At 38.1% G+C, this 21,453-nt stretch overlaps 1 protein-coding gene across 4 annotated transcripts in view; it reads left to right on the forward strand.

The window, feature by feature from the left end:
- LOC117409323 (heat shock 70 kDa protein 4L-like) overlaps positions 1 to 15,439 on the forward strand; it is a 36,468-nt gene extending 21,029 nt beyond the window's left edge. For 2 of the 4 annotated variants that reach the window (XM_059004626.1, XM_059004630.1), the window contains 8 exons: positions 893 to 940; positions 2,449 to 2,550; positions 3,223 to 3,360; positions 8,285 to 8,410; positions 8,866 to 8,973; positions 10,917 to 11,036; positions 11,213 to 11,374; positions 12,153 to 15,439. In XM_059004626.1, the coding sequence (XP_058860609.1) occupies positions 893 to 940; positions 2,449 to 2,550; positions 3,223 to 3,360; positions 8,285 to 8,410; positions 8,866 to 8,973; positions 10,917 to 11,036; positions 11,213 to 11,374; positions 12,153 to 12,338 (990 nt within the window). In that variant the 3' untranslated portion in view covers positions 12,339 to 15,439. The remainder of the gene's footprint in view (positions 1 to 892; positions 941 to 2,448; positions 2,551 to 3,222; positions 3,361 to 8,284; positions 8,411 to 8,865; positions 8,974 to 10,916; positions 11,037 to 11,212; positions 11,375 to 12,152) is intronic. The other 2 variants (XM_059004636.1, XM_034909894.2) reach the window with 2 other exon arrangements.
- Positions 15,440 to 21,453: the final 6,014 nt, after the last annotated feature.

The following is a 21,453-nucleotide window of genomic DNA, read 5'->3' on the forward strand; positions in this document are numbered from 1 at the left end:
TTTGCGTCTTTTTGATGATGTTGGACAGGGTCCGACATCGGACCGGAAAGGGAAAATTGTAATGTCGGACCTGGTCTGACATAGGACCGCAAGGGGTTAAACATTTGTAGCAACACGTGGGGATGTGTAATGCTATATTTTGGAACCCCGCTACTTACTGTTTAAGGAAACATCCTGATGTTTATACTCCTGTGTCTGTTACAGCGCAGTCAGTCATCAGTGCTCTGAGCTGTTTCTGGTTGTGCTTTCTCCTCCCTGTTCATATCCCCTCTTTCTCTTCCTATATAGTATGTAACGCTGTTATTGTTTACACTTGCCACAAAGAGATATTTGATAAACAACCACAGTAATATTATGTGGTTTTGTTTGTTTTAACTAACCACAGTTCATTTTCACACGTTAGCAATTGCTGCACTTGAAAGCAGATGGTGAAGCACGGAGTCCAGGCTTAATTACTTATGTGGTCAAGTTGTTGTTTTAAGTGATAGATTATACTGCTATTACCTTCTCAATATCCTTCTGCAGATGTTAATATCAGAACCTTTTTTATATGTGTCTTATCTCTATAGTGAACCATTTACATTGTCAAAAACCTGAATTAAATGGTCACCGACCAAACTTGTAAATGGCTGCTTATGTGATGTTTAGGCCTACATGCTTCTAGGTTCAGGTGGCTATAAATCCAGACTTTACTGTAGATTCAATCAACATCTTAAATGCCTTTAACCATGTTAAATAATACATATTTTGTTCTAAAACTTTTAAGGAGATACAGATGTTTATTTAAACATGTATGTACAGTTTTTTGAAAGAAACCCTCCAAATCCCCTTTCTTTACTCTTTTTTTAAGTTCTTCCTATTTTGTTTTTTCTTTGTATTTCTTGCTTTAAAGCAGCACCCCTTTCTCATTGAAGACGACATCTATGACTATGAGGAGGAGGTTTGTGATCACTATGTGTTCATGTGCCCTTTAAAGGTGTAATAACTAAGGTTTCAAATCCATTTTCCTACCCTCGATTAGTATCAGTACCCTCTCCACTGCCCGACATCGTCACACTGAGTTCAACTTTGTATTTTGTTTTCTTAACCTTGAAACATTGCTGAAAGTTGGTATGCACTGAAGTTAGTAGCATTGGTAGCTGTCAGTCTCTTGTGCCTTACACCTGGACCAGGGTTTCATTACGACACAATGGAACAGGGAATGTTAAGTGGTCCTGGAAAAGGTCTCTGACTAGCAAAGAATGTAGAGAGGAGGGGGGGGGGTGTTCTATTGTGTGCAAACTTGTAGAGGAGGATTTTGGAGAAGAAATAGTATGATCAATTGTTCTTCTCATATTAGGTGGGGAACCATTTCCAGCAGCACACCAAAAACTATGTTACAAACTGTATTGTACTGTACTTATATATTAATATTATTGTTAAGAATAACTCGCTCATGGATCACCTGCGATTTATTGCAGGCAGCCCGTGGGAAATCTTGGTATTAGATGATTAAAAGTTCAACTTCACAGTGATAAATGGGGCAGTGAAAAAAGGTCTAACAGGGTTAGCAGACTGATTTTTGAAAAAAAAACAGTTAAATATTTAACGTATTTCCAGGTGTTTCCCCAAAATCATTATTAATCTGGAACCAAATAAATGGGGTTCAGATAATCGCAAACTTAGAATTTTTTATTTTTTTTTTTCATTTAATTTTTTTGTTCTTATTGTTGTCTTTGGAAAGGTTCATGATTTTATGCCTGTGGAAACAACGCCTTTATAGGTTTTATAATACCACACATCCTGTTTCTAGAGCAGGCTTTGACCAGTTGATTTCATCGTCTGGCCCTTCAGTTTAACCCTTCCAAGTTTTGTGGCATGATACATGGAACTTAGGAACAGTGGAATATCAAAATAAAATATCAAATATGTATCCACCACTCCTCATTTATCTGTATGTTGTCTGTTACTGTGACATTCCTGGTGAGATACAATAGGCTACATATCCATAGATTTCATGTTACATGTTCTTCGTTTTTAATCTAATTATATGTAAAGGTAGATGGAAGTTTTTTTTTTTTTAAGCAAGTAGAAAAGGTAATATTCTGAGCACAATTGTAACAGTATCAAAATAGTAGGAAACAATTCTGGAAAACAATGATTGTTTTCTTTGGTTACAAATGTTTTTATTCCTCTCAGTAAATTTGCCTTTGCACTTGTTTCAAGATGGGGCCCTGGCTATACTGTAACTGTATTTAGAATGTAGGAATCATATTCCTACAATAATAATGACTTCATAGTTTTGTCCTTGACAATTCAAAGGGAAAAGGAATGACAGATATTAATAAACCAGCACTTTGTCCATGTACTTTGATTATTTGTTTTGCATTTAGAACACAAAGTCAACCATGTTGTACCGAAGTCCATTATATATGCTCAACAGTAACAGTGTTTTGTGTTTTTCTTCAGAATAAAATGCATGTTGACCATGAAGATGCACAGCAGAAGGAACAAGCTGACTTGCCAAACCAGACTGGAGAGGAGGGGGCCAGTCCAGGATCTGAATCCAAGGTAAGCTCAAGTGGAGTAGCAGCAGGGCAGATGTGCACCTTCACCATAGCGGCTTCATAGCTGTGATCACAGCAGACACAGAAAAGTACGGGGAGACCAAAGTCTTCTTATTAAATCGCTCTGTTAGGACATAGGCTAACAACATGTTTTATTAGATCTTTTTAAAATAATGGATTTCGTTTATGACTATGTAAAAGCTTTAAAATGTCACATACATGCTACACCATACTGTAGTTGAAGTTTTAAAAGTTAATTTGGTTCTTGGTTTGGCAGTAAAAGTATAGTTGCATTAACCAGATAGTCAAAGGTATCCAATAAAACTGTATAGTGTTATTAAAGCTTGACTTCTGTCACCTTGCTTTTAAAATGAAACAGTCCAGATCAAGTGAGGCTCTATTAATTGATGTTTTTTACAAGCCTTAACAAAACAATTGCAGCATGTAAAACCAAACACAAAGCCCTACTGCACAAAACAACAACAAAAAAATCAATGGGGATTATCTGACCATAACTGTATTAGAGGATAAACAAAGCTCTGTATAGAGATCCCTAGAAAGACTTTAAATGTCCTTGGAATTGTCTTTGTAAGCAGCTAGCAGTTGTCCCTTATGGTTTTTAACAGCGCGGTTACCGTTCTCAATGTTTCTGTGTTTGTTTGCCTGTTTGTTTCAGGAGAGTGGAGATACAGCAGAACAGCCTGCCGGTTCTGCTAAACCCAAGGTGAAGGTGAAGAGTATTGATCTGCCCATACATGCCACCACCATCAGACAGCTGGAACGAGACATGCTCAACAGCTTTGTAGAAAATGAGGTATGTCTTCTTAATTAGCAAGGGCTGCTATAGTAAGGTCTGTGTTGGTTTATATATGGAAGGATAGCTAATTGCAGTCAAAGGCCAGTGTGGTGACTCAACACTGGTGTAATGATTCTGTCCATGCGGAGCCTATGAGTTCATATCCAAGGGCTGCATGTTCTTGTTCTCTCAATCCTCAGATGAGTGTGGCAGATCTCCACGTGCTATGCTGCTGTCCTTATTTAGTTTCTCAGTGATTTTCCTGGTCCTTGGCTGGTTTCAATGGACTTTGGCACCCACTTACCCCATGGGAGTAAATCTGCCAAGGCCTGTCCAGTATGACTCACTGCTGGTCAAGTGAAACATGACGTACGTGTAACAGTCTGTGTCGTGCTGGGTAACCATTTTGAGAGTCACCTGTTTCTAAGTGGATCAAAGTCCACATTTAAACACAGAACTATATTCAGTGCTTTCAGTACTTCGCTAACTTTACAGGAGAACATTTTTTTAGTTCTGAGAAGAGTTCTGCATCTTACACAGACCTTTTATACAAATCTTATACAAAGTGGAGTGCTCTATTAAAACATTATGCAGCCTTCAAACTATCTTACTAAACTGTAGCAAATGCATGTTATCTAAAATCAATTCAAAGTGACATTCTTAATTTGGGTAGTCTGTTTGTTTTTTCTACCTAGATCGACTTTTCACTCCATCTTGTCCTGCTTTATTTTTGACCACAACTAGAGCTTGTACAGTAGTTGAGAGAGGTTTATGATTATTTCTTGGATAATTGTATAAATTAAGGAGGTAAAGATATTTAAAGTAAGTTTATGTGTGTGTGTGTGTGTGTGTGTTTTATATACACTACCGGTCAAAAGTTTTAGAACACCCCCATTTTTCCAGTTTTTATTGAAATTTAAGCAGTTCAAATCCAGTGAATAACCTGAAATTGTACAAAGGTAAGCGGTAAACTGCCAGAGGTTAAAAAAAAAAGTTTAGGTTACCAAAAACTGAAAAATAATGTACATTTCAGAGTTATACAAAAAGGCCTTTTTCAGGGAACAAGTAATGGGTTAACAACTTACAGCTGTTCTGCAGCAATGGAAGTAAATTAAGCCTTGAAGGTTGATGCTAACAATTCCTACAGGTGTCCCAACTTTTGTTGATTATTTACAAACCCTCTGTCTGTATAAAAGCAGTGTTGGAACAGACTGTGTTACTACACCCTCTTAAGCATTATTTGGACATTATTGTACTGCAGGAAGTAGTATATTGCTCTCATAATGGCGAGAAAAAGGCAATTAACAAAGGAAGACAGACAGACCATTATAACCCTTAAAAGTGTAGGTCTTTCCTTTAGAGAAATTGCAAGAAAGCCAAGGTGTCAGTGAGTACAGTTTTCTATACCATCAAAAGGCACTTGGAAACTGGAGGAAACTCTGACAGGAAGAGGTCTGGCAGACCCAAAGCCACAACAGAATCAGAAGACAAGTTTCTGAGAGTCAACAGCTTGCGTGATAGGCGGCTCACAGGACAACAGCTTCAAGCACAGCTTAACACTGGTCGAAGTAAGCAAGTCTCAGTTTCAACTGTGAAGAGAAGACTTCGAGCTGCAGGTTTGACAGGTCGAGTGGCAGTAAGAAAGCCATTGCTAAGATGGCAAAATAAGAAAAAGAGGCTTGCCTGGGCCATGAAGCACCGCCAGTGGACTACCGAAGACTGGAAGAAGGTCTTATGGACCGATGAATCAAAATTTGAAATCTTCGGTTCATCATGCAGGGTTTTTGTACGCCGTCGAGTAGGCGAAAGGATGGTTCCTCGGTGTGTGACACCAACTGTCAAACATAGAGGAGGAAGCGTGATGGTCTGGGGCTCTTTTGCTGGATCCAGAGTCGGCGACTTGCACAGAGTGAGTGGCACCCTGAACCAAAACTGCTACCACAGCATTTTGCAGCGCCATGCAATACCCTCTGGTATACACCTAGTTGGTCAGGGGTTCATCCTACAGCAAGATAATGACCCAAAACATACCTCCAGGCTATGTCAGAACTACCTTAGAAGAAAAGAACAAGACGGTAGGCTTCAAATCATGGAATGGCCAGCACAGTCTCCAGACTTAAACCCCATCGAGCTGGTTTGGGATGAACTGGACAGAAGGGTGAAAGCAAAGCAACCTACAAGTGCAACACATTTGTGGGAACTTCTGCAACAGTGTTGGGAAGAACTTTCCGAACAATATTTGATTTCCATTGTAGAAAGAATGCCACGAGTGTGTTCGGCTGTTATATCTGCAAAAGGTGGCTACTTTGAGTCAAAAATTTAGATTAAATTTTGTTAAACAAAACGATTCCATGATTTCTTTTTTATCTCCAATTGTTTATTTGTTCTATGCTTTAATTTCAGAGTACATTGAGACATTAAACTGTGTAAATTTCAATAAAAACTGGAAAAATGGAGGTGTTCTAAAACTTTTGACCGGTAGTGTGTATATAATATATATATATATATATATAAAATTACACACAGTTGTAGTCAAGTTTACATACCCCAATGGAAATTTTATAATTTCTAGACATTTCTCAAAAACAAATAATTATAGGAAAAATCTTCTGTAGCAAAAGTTTTGCTTTTGTGGATGAGGAAAAAGTTACAAGAAATAGATGTTTACAATTATTTATTTCATCAATTTTTTTGCATACCATTCCTTCATATACGCTATTTTTTCAGGGTACTAGAGCACTCCTGAAATCTGCTTTATAAAATAGCTGGATAAATTGTTGGAGTAATTGTTAGTTTCATTTTATTTGAGCAGTCCAGACACTTGTGGAAGTGTATTTGAACTCTATAAACACCCTGCGTCGGGAATTAGAATGTTGGTAACACCGGAGTCCCATACAAGCAAAACACTACACCAGCCCCCTGACCAAAACTTAAAATAGCAACCATTGCATTTAAAGCATTTTTTCTTTTAGTTTTAAAACCATAATACCCACAAACATCGTATATCCCTGTAAAGGAGACAACCTCAGCAACCTTAATATGCAATATATTTTCCCACAAGAAAAAAATCTTCTCTCTCAGCCCCAGTGTAAATCTCGAAATTGTAAATGTACCCCATGTTCAATTCACAAAGCTGAAAAGATTTGATTCCAAACTTCACGGGCTTATCTTTCATGTAATGTTTTGCTGAAATCATTCCCTTTTCAATTGACAGCTCCTGTTCAGGCACATCATTTCTTATCAGCTTGTTCATCAGCGGCAGAACCTTGTGTAGCTTGTTGGATTTTTCTATGGTCTGTTCCTCGAACAATTGCAAAAATGTCCATATCTGTAAACCGATTTTATATTCCTTACCATTTGGTAACCCAAAGTGTCAAATAGAAATGGCTTTGAACAGTACAACTTGTATCACCTCTTCACCACACAGTGCTCCATTGATAGCCTAATTCCCCAAAAGCTTTCATTTCTGACAAGTTAGTAAGCGTCCACTTCTTTTGCTTTATTAGGATGCTTCTGATAAATTGATCGGTGTTCCTGTTCATTTTTCCCAAATATCGTCACCCACAAAAGATTAAAAAATGACTATTCAAAGACACATACGAGGATACTTCTACAACCTGCCATTGCCTTGAAAAAAGTGCCTGTGAGAATGCTTCCTGTTTACTCCACTGACAGTAGTCCAGACTGGGTCTGAGTGCAGTAAACCATACAAAATCTTCCTCCTGAGCTTGAACTGAAATCTACAACTCATTCAGACAACCTGCTACTTCATTTTTCACTAGTTTGCTCTGAGTCAGACAGTGTTTTTGTAAGCTCACCACAAATACTTTTATAACTCGCTGTGTACATTTTCATAGTTGTCAAATCTCCTTTGATCGTGTCTCAGAAAACACTTGTAATTGTCATTTAAGAAAAAAAATAAAAAATAAAAATAAAATCCTATTGGTCAGTTTGCAATGACAGATTGACACACTCCCTTTCTGTCTGGCTGTTGATGTTAACTAATCAAAGCTTTACACAAACTTTTTATGGGCAATACATGGTGCTTGCAGGTTGCTTTTTTGGCACATTTGAGCAAGACGCTTTAATGGCTTCTGGTGTAGAGGGGCACATGTGTTAAGCTGATGTATCAAGTTCTGGTGTTTATAGAGTTAATTGTTTAATTTTTTTAATTATATTTGAGAACTTAAGAATACACAAATTGAACCTGTATACCTGTAATATGTAGAGCTATGGATGTTGAAATTTATAGTGTAAACAGTCTTAATACTTTTTGGTGCAACTTCAGTACTAAAAATATCTGGCTAACCCTCCACAAGAGGCTGCTGTGAGCAAAGATCAGGCATGAAGGAACAGCAAGCTTAAAGAACATTGGGTCCTTAGACCACATCCCTGCTCTGTGACAGTTGCATTTCAAATTTAAGTTTTGATATGGCATGCAGCCATCGAGCACTTGGCAGATAATTATATTCTTAAACTAAACAGGACAAGAAGTAGAAGACAGAGTGTTAGTGATGTGTAGTCATTTTTAGTTTTTCTATTTAAAAGTCCAGTTTTGTAAATGCTTATTGCTGTGGTTCAGAAACCTTATCTGACTGGACTACAGATAAAATGCAAAAAGAGTTTCTTGTAGATACCTGTTTTCATTTATATTGTACCAAATTCAGCAACACCTTTCTTTAAGAATGTTTACTGAACCGTTTTTAGTACCTTTCATAATATGTACCCTTGAAAGAACCCTTGAAAGAATTACAAGTCTGTAAAGTGAATTACTAACTATTATCTTTCCACTATATGAGCTTTGTAATTTTCTATAAATACTTTTTGTTTTCCTGAAATTGAGGGGGAGCCTTGTCCCACTTTTGCCCTGCTCTTGGGGCCTCTTGAACAGCTCTGTTGATGCTCTTGACTGATGCTGGTATTGACTTGCTGTGTTCCACAGGGGAAGATGATTGTACAGGACAGACTGGAGAAGGAGCGGATCGATGCCAAGAATGCTGTGGAAGAATACGTGTACGATCTTCGAGACAAGCTGTGCAGCATCTATGAAAAACTTGTCAGTGAAGACGTAAGAGCGCTTATTTATTCTCTCAGATTACTGCGTTGTCAAAGCAAATTTAGTGTTTATCATTTAGTTTTTTTTTTTAGAATAAGTTATTTATTTTTAAACAATAATTTCATTGGTATTTATTCCTAAGACAACATGTCTAAAACAGAATGACTCTTTGTGAATCTCCTATTTTGATTGCTTGCATTATTAATATATAAATTAGGAGGAGGCTGTGTGGTCCAGTGGTTAAAGAAAAGGGCTTGTAACCAGGAGGTCCCCGGTTCAAATCCCACCTCAGCCACTGACTCATTGTGTGACCCTGAGCAAGTCACTTAACCTCCTTGTTCTCCGCCTTTCGGGTGAGACGTAGTTGTAAGTGACAATGCAGCTGCTGCATAGTTCACACACCCTAGTCTCTGTAAGTCACCTTGGATAAAGGTGTCTGCTAAATAAACAAATAAATTACCTTACAGGATAGCAGCAAACTTTCCCTCATGCTGGAGGACACAGAAAACTGGCTTTATGAAGATGGGGAGGACCAACCCAAACAAGTATACGTGGATAAACTGGCTGAACTGAAGGTACAGCACCCTGCTCTTTAACAACTAAACAATTAAGAAGCCTTTTTGTGACTGCACACAATTTAAATACATAGTACATTGTTATGTGAAGCAGTTCAGCCAAAGTAAATGACAGCAACAGTGCTCATTTTCTTCTGTTGTGGATATGTAATTTGCCCTCCTGGTGCTCTGTAACAGATGTCTTGGCTTAATCAGACAATCTCAAGGAGTAGGTAGTGGGGTTCCGAAAAATATAGTGTTAAACGTTCCCACGTGTTGCTATAACTGTTTAAATAATATACCTGTCATTTTTTCTTTTCATTGTTAAAATCCTTTCAAGTCTGTTTCAAAACTCTTTTCAAAATGGCCGCTCTAGTGCACTGGGGTTTGAGATCTGCCCTCTAAATCAGTGGTTCTCAAACTTTTTGGACATCGCCCCCCTTCCTCTTGTCTGTGATACTTGACAACCCCACCCCCGCCCCATATGTACTTCTACCAGTAAAAGAAAATCCAACATGGCTCCTGGCTTCTTCTCTGTATGTCACTGCTGTTGTGTTTTTTTTTCTTTTGCACGAACCAGCAACTGATCCATCATAAGAGCAAACTTAACACTGCAAATCACAGTTTACCGATTATGACCAACGCTTACTAATGTGCACACCACGTAGAAAGCCGATAAACAACATGCATTACCAGATGGCAGCGGACTTCATCAAAAAATATGCAAGCTTAAAAGGCACCAGTCAGATGCACAGCACCATCTACAAACTTTGACATGCTTGGAGACGTGTCAGCAGAAAGATTTGTTAATATATACTGTATAACAGGAAATTGTGGCTGGTATTAAATTTGGTGGATTTGCTACCTTGGGGGATTGGTGGTTTTTGAGTTGGTGTTTTTCAGTAAGCAAGTTCACAAAGACAAATGCCACACAGTTTTGCATTTATACTTTTAATGCCAAAAACATTCATATAAATGTTTACTTAATGAAATCTGTCTGCTAAAACAGTCTCTCATGCACAGTAACTCGTTACAGCACCTAAAATGACACTGCAGCAACTTGGAGAACAACAAAGAAGGCCTTCTAAAATCAGTTACAGTATTTATCGTTCTTATATGACCCTTAATTAAGGTACTGGTAAACTTTTATGATAACCATTTGCTATCTCACGGTTTTAAAACTTATATACAGGTTAAGATGTGCGCTTTAATAAAAAAAAAAAATCCTGAACCTTCTAACACCCCCCCAGGATCCATAACAAGTGCTCTGGCTTTTATGTTCCGTACCACATCATGGATCGTAATTGCTGTGTTACCTGTTTGACAATGTGGGCAATAATCCTTCCACTATCTTGAAACAGACTTTAAAGTTATGTATAAAAAGTTGTCAGGATGTTAACAATGAAAAGAGAAATTACAGGTACGTTATTTAAACAGTTATAGCAACCCGTGGGGACGTGTAACGCTATATTTTTCAGAACCCTGCTACTTACTTACTTAAGTTTGAAGCTCTTCAATAGTTCTTTACATAGCAGTCTTCTTTTAGTTTTTAGTTTTGTTTTGTTTTAAAAAACAGAGTTATTGATTGTGTAAAACTATCCACTTTTTTTAGGAACAGTGGCTTGAGACCAAGATCCAGGAGACCTATCTCGATGCAACTTTTCTGTATCACACCCCACGTCTCCCCTGGTGTGCTATACTGTAGTCTGAAACCTAATCTCCTGAAACCAGATTCCAAACCACAAAGTGGCTTTGTGTTCCCTCCGCTTTGAACTAAACTTGGATTTTCATCTAGAAGGTTACTCAAAAGAGGGCACAGCCATCATTCTTACTGAAATAAAAGCTTGCAGAAAAGCATGGGGTTTGCTTGAAGAGCTGTATTTACAAGGAGGTGTGTTTTAAGGGAGCAATGATACGGTTCATACTTATTTTTTTTAAATTTATTTTATATTTTTATTTTACAGAAATACGGCCAACCCATTCAGGAGAGGCACAGGGAACATGAAGAGAGACCAAAGGCGTTCGATGAACTTGGAAAAAAGATCCAGCTCTTTATGAAGGCTGTGGAAGCTTATAAAAGAAAGGTGCTTTTGAATTTACTGAAAAAATTGAACATGCAATAACTGAGCTTATTTATCAAATGGAACACAAGATCTACAGTTAATATTATAAAGTCTTTATCCAAATGTAACGTCTACCCTGTTATGTTAATTATTTTCTGGAAGTATCCAATCATGACTTCTGTGTTTCTCCGTTGCAGGATGAAAGATATGACCATGTGGAAGCTGCTGAGATGGTGAAGGTGGAAAAGTGTGTCGGTGAGACGATGGTCTGGATGAACAGTAAGATGAATGCACAAAGCAAGCTGAGTGTTGCCCAGGACCCAGTCGTGAAAGTGTCGGAGATACTTGTAAAAACCCAGGTACAAAGACAAGCTTATTATCAGAACATAAACTGACACACATCGCCTAGGGACATATAATTGGGTTAACAGTTTTTACGTTTATGCTTAATTTACATGGTGATTGTACTCCCAGTGCATAGCAGTTCCAGGTTTTAACATGCCAGGATTTACAAGCTGGGTCTAATTATTTAAACCTGAGCTTTAGACAATGCAGAAGTAACTTCACTTCTACATGGTGGTTGTTTTGAAATGTTTACGTTTTCCAAATTGTAATATAAAATAGTAAAGAAGTCACTCTCTCGAATTAAGGAGTGCTAACTAAAATTATAAAATGTTAAAAAATGAAAAAAAAACTGTCAGTGTGGTTGGTCACACATGATAAGCTTATGCATGCATTGTAAAGCAGAGCGCTACGGTAAAACATATTAAAGATGACAAATAATGCTAAACTGTGTAATGCATGAGAAAACTGCTAAATTCCAGTGCAGATTTACTGTGGTAAATTTATTTGTAATGCATTGGAAGTGCAAGTGGACTTTTTTATCAAATGTAAAATTACACTGATTCATTTGTTATTGTCTCGTAATGGTCTGTGGCCCAAGAAGTGGTTCTTACCCAAGGTTAGATATAAATACTTGGAATCTCCTCGCTGCCTGTCTTTAGCTTGAACTGATAACCACGTTCCATGAAAAACAAACTGTATATACATGGCTGTTGCTCACTGTAAATGTTTTGCAATTGTTCACTTTTTAGCTATGGTTAAATGCATGATTGCTTTCATGTTCCTGGTGTTTAGGAACTGGACAGTACCTGCAATCCTGTCATCAACAAGCCAAAGCCCAAGGTGGAGCCCCCAGCCGAGGAGAAGGACATGGCAGATGGGGCTCATAACGGCCCTGTGAACGGACAGAGTGGGGGGGAGGCAGCCAGCGAGAACGCCCAGCAGACGAAGCCCCCCACAGGAGAGATGGAAGTAGACTGAAGCTGAACTTCAAACCCCTTCAGAATATTCCATCATCGCAATATCGCACTATAGGTTTCATGTTAGTGTTAGACCTGGTTTACAAGACATGTATGTGGGTTGTATCAGTTGTCTTTTTATAGTTTCTGATTCTGTTTAATTTGTGTTTTTTGCTTCTTTCTTTCAATTTGAATAAGTTATTAATTGCCGTCATACAGTATGAGGTGCTTTTGAGATGTGGTATCATGGCCCTGCCAGTGTTTTCAAAGTGAGGCATTTTCAGTGTGCTTTATCAAAAAAAAATAATATATATATATCTGCTTCTCAGAACGATTTGAGATTGTAGAGAACCTTATTGGCTTATAATGCACTACTGTGCTGAACAATTTTAGTTTAGTTTTTAACTTTTATTTCAATAGACATTTTGTTGCTTGCAATGACTTTCATACTAAAAACACAAATAAAGCACCAACAGGAAAAGAACAAAGTGTGTGCATACTTTGGTGTCATTTGGTCAAGTTTCCACCTGCATCGTGTTTATTTCAGTGAGGTCCCGCGAATCCCCTTCCGACTAGTACCAATACGGTCCTTTTGACTTAATTAAAAAAATTTTTTTTGCATATTTCAAGTTGCTCCAGTGAAAAGTAGAAACCGTTTTTTTGTGTTTTTTTTAGTTAATAGTAAACAAATGTTTCAGCTCATGCCAGTGTACGTTTTCAGTTTTTTAATCCAGTATTACCCCAGTCTTGGGACCATGCCTGGCTAAGTGGGCTCATCTACTTCCTAGAATAGTAACTGTTGGATTCTGATGACTTTTTGAGCAACACCAGCACTCCCTTTAGGTTTGATCTAATTTCTGATTATTTTTGTTTGTTTTGTTTCTGTGTAAGTTTCTGATTTTTGTTCAATTTTCCATAGTGTTTTCTGTCATAAGATACTCCAGCTGCAACACCTGAATTACGCAGTACAGATTGCATTCAAATCTTTCCATTAGTTTATTTATTTTTATTTATTTATTTTATTGGTTAATGGGCCTTGCTACTTAAGAGAGAACTACCATTAGTTGGTTTTAATAAGCTGTCCTTCTGCAAGTTGTGTTAGCGACTACAGTAGTACATTAGAAATGCCATTAACTGAATTATTATTCAACAGAGATGGCCTAGGCTTCCTTTAGACATTGTTCCTCATTTTTTCCAATGGATTTGACTTCTACTTATTAACACCAGGAACTGTATTGATGCATTGCACTGGAACTCCAATTTATTAGAGGAATCATGATGAAAATTAGCTATAAATCAATTTAATATGTAAATACTCTGTGAATGGGAGGGAAAAGACCAACTAAAAGGGTTTTCTTATTGTTATTCAGATACAGTAAAAAGTGTGCAGTGAAAAAAAGCAGTATTCATATGACAATAATGAAACAGATTTATGCTTTTAGACATCACAAACCCATCTTTTTAGCTGCTACCTATATACAAGAATATATTAGTTGGTTATGTTATTTATTTTAATTTGTAAATTGGCCTTTGTACTAAAATATTCATAGCAGTAAAATGTCAATAAAGCAAGAATTTATCCCCAGAAATATTTATAAAGTGCACAAATAGTTAAATATGAGATTGTACCATTATATTTTCCATCTTTCTGAGGGAAATTACAGCAATGGCCAGCAAGTCATTGTTCTGCCCAATTAGCCTTATTAACATCTATCCTTTGGCATCTGTTGAAATATTGGACTGGATTTGCCCCTTTGTTTCAGTTAAAGCTCAAGGGACAGGCAATATGACAATAAATGTAATTTAAGAGTAAAACAAAAATATGAAACGGGTGCAATTATCTCATCATTTCAGTTCAGAGGAACATAGGTCTTGTTTGTTCCTGCAAGTGGGGTTTGAAACACTGTAAAGTTTAAAATCTGTGATGATGCTATGCACTCTTGTGTGTGCACTGGCAGTACAATTTTCTGTTTTTTCATTTAATACATTTTGAAAACTGCAAAAAGAGGGAATTCTGCTAGTAAACATGGTCTAGCATAGAGAAAATAAATAATTCTTAAGTTTCAAACTCAAAATTAGAAACCAGATTGGGAAGGAAGGCTGCATGTTGAATTGTTTGCACTAAACTGTAGGTGGACTGACATAACTGTTTTAGACTTTGAGTAAAGCAAATACTTTGTATGTTCAATATGGCTGTCATAAGCAGAATACAGTGTCTTGTGTGGCAAGTAAGTAAGAATGGACCATCAAATTTGGTTCAGGGAATGTGCAAAGATGTATTCACATTTCTTTTGTTGCTACATTATTGTTAATTGCATTTGTAAGGCCGATCAGCTGTCTGATCGAGGCTGCTATGGTGAGGGTTATTTTGTCAGTTTGTCTGATTTTTATGCAAACCAAGTGTGTGTGTGTGTATAGCTGCAAATACAGTGCTGTGTTAATTTTAGACCAGGAGACAGCTTTGTGTGTAGCTTCAATGTGCACTGATTAGTACTCAACTGGTTATAATCTGACAGCTTCTGTTATTATTTTGTTGGAAGCTGTAACAGAACTGCCTGGACCACTTTGAAAACTGTTAGTGTAAAAACGTTAGATCCATCGTGTCTGGCACAGTATTTGTGAATTAAGAAACTGAGAGGTTTGCAAAAGCCCTTGTACTCTGTATCAAGGAAAAGTGTGATGCTGGAAGAATCAGTCATTAAGATTTTTAAAGATTAAACCAAAGGGTTTCCATTAACTTTCACTCCTCGCTTCTAGTTTGCAAGTCAAATGAAAGGATTTAAGAAATTGGAAGCACCAAATCACATTCCAATATATTAATTCTCAACATTCATATACAACACAATATGGACTTGAAGGTGTGGCCTTCATACTGGTTTGGTTCCCAGGCTTTTCCTGGTCTTGTCTTCACTTTAAACAACCCCCCTCTCTCCAGTGTTAATGGAAGCCCTAATTTGGACATTTTCTGTCTTGATGCAGAGTTCCAGTTGTTTGACATGTCTATAACAGGCACCTTCTGTCTTTTCAGCTTTAAGCAATAGTGAAATACAGTTCATCATCTTCCATAGCAGCTGTGTAATTATTCAATACCAAAAATAGGTATTAAATATTACAAAAAACAAACTCTCTACTGTTTTTCTTCATTAAGGGGTCAATTTCACAGTTGAATGCATTCTATCAAATGATATTATCTAGTGTCAATATTTTTATTAATATTGAACCGAACTTCTGTGACTAACCATAAACGAGCTATATACATATTATTTTATAAGTAAACTGTATGCAATATAATTTAAACAAAATAAGCCTGGGGAAACTGGCACATTTATCTCATCATGGGGCTGCATATGCTGCAGATCCAAAAGAGGCAAGTTTGAGGGTTTTTCAATGACCATAATGGGGGTGGTTTTAGTTACGTAAACCTGATCTTTCTCCCCTCTTTACAGTGCATTTTATTGTATTTCTGTCTGCCACAGTTTACATCTTTTCATTGCAGAGTTTTGTTTTTGACAAAGAAGTGTTCCCAACCTAACATATCATCTTTCCTCCTAGATTTTTATTTTTTGTTGTCCTAGCAATGTGTCACTTCGAGCACTACTTTAGTTCTAGATCAGAGAACCCAGGGGAAGCTAACGGAGATATATAGATGGTTCAAACCCTAAAGTGTATAAGTTCATGTACTGGCTGAGTGTGATGCCTTTAGACGACTTTAATCAAGAATAATTGCACACACCCATTCAATTTGAAATCCGAGCAATATTAGTATTCCTTCAGTTTATTAAAGGTTTAAAAATGGATCGAGTGGTTACAGACCACGTCGGACCCCAGCTAATAGGCAATCTGGGCGATCCAGTGCCTTTACAAATTTAACAGCGTTAACACGTCAAACAATTATGGTTATAACATATTTTGCACTTGGGCTAGACATGCAAACACTAATAAACACCCACTGCTAAAAATCCTAAAGCATCTAATGTGTCACTCTCTAAAGCTAAAATATAATCCCTATCCATATAACCATGCTTCAGTATAAGTGAGATATAAATTCAAGATTATGCTTACCTCCCAATATATGGAAGTTTTGTATAGAATATAAGTATAGACAAGAGCTGTCTTCAAAGGCAGAGGCTTCTGAATACGACCAAACAGCAACCAGCTTTTTCAGAGTTCTTCAGAGACTGGACCAAACAGCTTGTGTTACCAAGTTGAACGATACTTTACTGGGGTCTTTCCTCGATTTTTATAGAACTTTTCCTCCGCTTTGTGCGTCAGAAGACTTCATTAAATCTATACATTTGGTCTGTTTTGACTGCTCTTATCTTTAAGTGAATAATATATTTTAAAATTCCCGGCAACTCCTTTAACCCTTTGCAGTCCATTTATTCAGCGCGTCTCAGGTGAGTCAGGTCCAATTTATTTTCACATGCGCAGTTTATTTTAGACACGGTGTTTAAAAGTATTTTTTTCACAGTAAAACAGGTTTAAAAGGCACTGCATATCAACAGGACACTCAGTACTGCATCTCCAGACTCTCCCCACCCCTTGTTCACAGTATTTTTCACATACCTCTTCATAGTCGTGATTACCGATCAATCATCTCCTGCTAACTCATTTTATCACCAAACTCCTCAATAATATGATCCAAGTCATTATTTTATTACTATAACTTCTCAAAATGCTCTACAAATTTTCTTTGAGCGCTAAATGCAGAAGCAGCTATCTTGTTTGTTTATGGCCGTGTTATCTCTCTGGTGCAGGGGCTATGTGTATTGCTCAGATCCGCCCCTTTTTTCGGCTTCTCTATTGGTCTCTCGGACATTGAACGGTTTTCTCTGTTTTTTCCGGAGAAAAAACGACTAGAGACCTGTCTTTTTAATGATGTCGGACATCGGACCAGAAAGGTAAAATTGTAATGTTCGACCTGGTCCGACATAGACCGCAAAGGGTTAAAATTAATTGCATATGACCTCATGTTTTCTATCTTTCTAATCTCTAAAATATGTGAAGTAATCCTCATACTGATAACATATTTGCTGGTACCACAGAGTTCTTATTACGTATTAGGATACAAATATATATATATATATATAGAGAGAGAGAGAGAGCGTTCTGTTTAATTATTCCAGACTTGATCTAAAATATATTTCCTTCTTACCAGTAAAAGCGTACTTTTCAGTGTGTTCTTTTAATAAGATAATTTATTTTTCATTTATAAAAATCCCCTACTTCAACAGATATTGACAACTAATAGATAGGGACTCAAAGGGCTCTACTCTCCAGCCAGAGTTCCTTTAATTAATAAGAAACTTTGACTGTGAGCACTTTCCCAAATCCATTGCATGAAGTCATGCCTTGCCTGGACTTAAGAAACTGCCCACACCGGTATGTCCACTGATAGAAGCAGCTACATTCTAATTTAACAACTAAGCTGTCATTAAGGTTATAGATAACATATTGAGGTAATGAGCATAAGATCATTAACTCTGTTTCCTTGTACCATAAGGTACCTTTCATTAGTTAATATAAAAGATTATACATGATAAAAGGACCTTGGAGCTCAGAGCAGCTGACCAGTAAATCCTGCTTTTGCATGTCAAGATTCCCTTTTCCATATCTGCTAATGTCCAAGGTTGCCTCACTCATGTAGGCAGAGATGAGGGGCCTTTTTTCATTAAGTCTACTGATAAGGGCTTATAGCTTCATGCATTTAGCAATGGTTTTTAATTAGGTCACAGTTTGCACTGAATTGTCTCATTTTTAGACTTAATAGTTTTCATGTTACAGTAAAAGCTTAAACAAGTAGAGATTTATTTTAGTGCAGGTATTCTATTTCAATTTACTCAAACATATTTTCTCTCCAGAGGTTGTTTTTGTTTTACTAGATTGCAGTACCTAGGCGGCTCTGTGTTTTAGCTTAAAAACTATTTCCTAATTAAAGTTACTTATTTTTCTGATAAGAAACTTGAATGTGAACACATTCTCAAGTTAATTAATGAGATGCTCATTTCTGCCTTTCAGATAAGGAAAGCTAGTACTTTTCACAGATGTTCACCAGTCAGCACGACCTCAATTCAGTGAGCTTCCTTTACTCAAACTTACACAGACCCTACTGTTATACTAGAATATTAAAACAGGAAAAGTCCTACAATATTACTTATAAGCTTAATAAAGAGTATATCATAACATTATCCTGAACAGTGTGTTTTAACAATTTGTTTACAACATCCAGTTCATGTCAAGCAGATCAGCTGGTTCCAGCAAGATTCAAATTCCCTTTCTCTTCCAGCTCTGAGTAGCTCTCAGATAAGGGAGGCCCATGTTTTAAGTCTGGCCAGTTTCCAAGAACAAATTAACACTGCAATAACAAAGGTACACAGACAAGCTTTTTTCTAACATTAGGTCATTGCTTGCTCTTTTTCTTAGTGCGAATCCTGTTATTCTGCTCATAATGTGCTGCAATAGTATTTCTGCTGGTTTTATATTCTTTAAAACACAGTACAGTTATTAGAATATTGTAACATTGTTGCAGTTTCACAGACGTTCAATTTGTATCCCAAAGACTGGCCTGCGTCCAACAGGAGTGACAGTCTTGGGTCAGGTTCTGCTCTCAGTGAGTCAAAGCCACCACAGGATCCTTTATCCAGTTCTGCAAATCACAGGTGTGGGTAACAGTCTTTAAAAGCCTGATACCTGCAAAAAACTTAAACCTTGTTAGCCAGGCTCCCATCTTTACATTCTCATTCCCATCATCAGTGTGAAAACCTCAAAGAAATTAAGCTGTTTCTATCAAAGAGCCGTCCATCTCTGCCACATACACCTTTCACTCAAAAAAGGTGCTTGCACCTTGTACAAGGGAGGAAGGGTTTTAGGGTCACACATGACAATGGATACCAGATGTTGCCATTTTACAATGCATTATTATTAAACAGTTTCTATATCTACATAAATATAGCTCCCAATTTACACAAATAGGGCAACAACAAACTGGATACATGCATGCATTGACAGTAATGGTAATACCTGGTAGTCAATATAAAAATAAAATGACATTTATCAAGACAATGTTTAAGATGCAGTAAGAGAACAGAAAATTATTAAAATATTTGTATGTAGATCATCTATAAAAATGAATAATTAAAAAGTAGTAAAGTTGCCATGATATTACAGGTAGTTTTGTTTAAATGTCATATATATATATATGGGTGTGGGTGTGTTATTAATGGCTTAAATCGCCCTTGCATCAGTACACATTCTTTAGATTATCAAAATACAGGAAACAATGACTTACTAATGCTGTAACAGTAAGTAGAGTACTAAATGGTCAAAACTGACACTAAACCCTTCTAAATTTCACCAGATTCCCTAATTATTAATTACCAATGCACTCTAATACAAATGCAATAATGTTCTTCGAAAGAAGTCATAAGGATCGTTGAGCTCTGTTGTGGGGTTGGGCTTGTGGCTGGCTCTGTGGGCGTCAGTCAGCTCATGACAATGCAGAGACTGGCATGCTATCAGCCTCCCACACACCTGAGAGATTTCCATGTGCTTCAGATGATCCTGTTAAACTGTGAAGACCATAAAGAACATTAGGTTATTATCATAACCCTGGTTCCCTGAAATAGAAATGTAACCATTACCGTATGGGTATTTACCTCCTAAAAACCCGAAACCTGAATATTGATATATCAAAGCTGCTCAACGAGTCTGTGATGCAGACATGCCCCGCCCCCAAGGGCACAAATAGATTGCACTCACAGATCTCTGCGTCATTTTTCCTCTAAGCTTGCTGCAATCATGGATGCAGCGACCTTGAAGTTTAATGGTTACATAAAAATTGAGGGAGAAACTCACCTCTATGTCTGTGTTGTAAGGGTTGACTGGGAAGCTGCTCTTAACACTGTAGTTCCAAAACCAGGGTTTTGAGGATCCACGACATTCAGCCTGTAGAACCCAGTGAAGCTACGGGGAGTAGCCCACACCGCAGCATCGCAAATGTCCTTGACAGATGCACCCTGGAATAAAGCCCACGAAGTTGCCATGCCCCTGGTGGAATGGACGGTGAGCTTTTCTGGAAGGGGCAAGTCGGCAAGCTCATAGGCAGTCCTGACCGTGTCTGCTATCCACTTTGACAGCTGTTGCTTATACAGGGCTTGACCATGCGACTTAGCCCCATAGCAGACAAAAAATTGTTCGGACTGCCTACAACTTTTCGACCTGTCAGCATAGTACGCCAGGGACGGCACTGGGCAGAGCGTATGGAGCTGCCGCTCTGTCAGACTGGAACGCAGGTGGATGGAAAGCCTGCAATTCCACAGGTTGAAATGGAATGCCGAGATCGTCTTCGGCATAAAGGCAGGATTGGTACGGAGCGTAACCTTTGTCTTGCATTCTGTAAAAATTAAGCAGGCTTAGCTACCGAGAATGCCGCTTTGTGGAGGTGATAGCGAGCAAGAAAGCTGCTTTGAGTGGTACAAATTTCAGCTCAGCTGAAAGCATGGGCTCAAATGGAGAAGTAGGCGAACCAGCTCCTTCGTGGATTCCCGCACACAGTTAGAGCGCTGCAGCATCTCATCCACCGCAGGACCAAATGTATATAACAGTGGTGCGTTGTCCCTGTCAGACACGCATGCCTGGGAAAGCTGAAGCTGCCTTCGTGTAGCTACCAGCACAACCAGGTTCCTACCCAGTCTGTCCATTGAGCCTGGACAGACGGAGCAGGTTCTTGTCTTGTTTTAACCAGGCGCAGCTCATCCAACTGTTGTGGTGAGGGGCTGTGGCTCTCAGAAAGTGACCTCAGCAAATGGCACTGGTAGGCTGCCAGGATGCTGTTATAGTTGCCTAGCCTTGCGGCGAGCGCACTGGCTGAATAGGCTCATTTGAGTATCACCTCAGAGACCCGGTACTGCTTGTTGGGTCAGGTTGTGTCCTTGGACAGGAGCGCTAAATTAGGCTAGTCTGCATCATGCACCCTTGTGACAGAGAAAGAATGAATCTTGGTTATAAATCTCCCGTCCGACCTGTGAGGGTGCTGTGTAAAGGGAACAGAGTGCCCTGGACTGGATGGCCTGACAATTAATTCCCAGGGTTAGGTGGAAGTCGGCCATCTAGAAAGGGGACGGAGCTACTGTACACCA

The sequence above is a fragment of the Acipenser ruthenus genome, chromosome 2 (genome assembly GCF_902713425.1).
Source record: "Acipenser ruthenus chromosome 2, fAciRut3.2 maternal haplotype, whole genome shotgun sequence".
NCBI lineage: Eukaryota > Metazoa > Chordata > Actinopteri > Acipenseriformes > Acipenseridae > Acipenser > Acipenser ruthenus.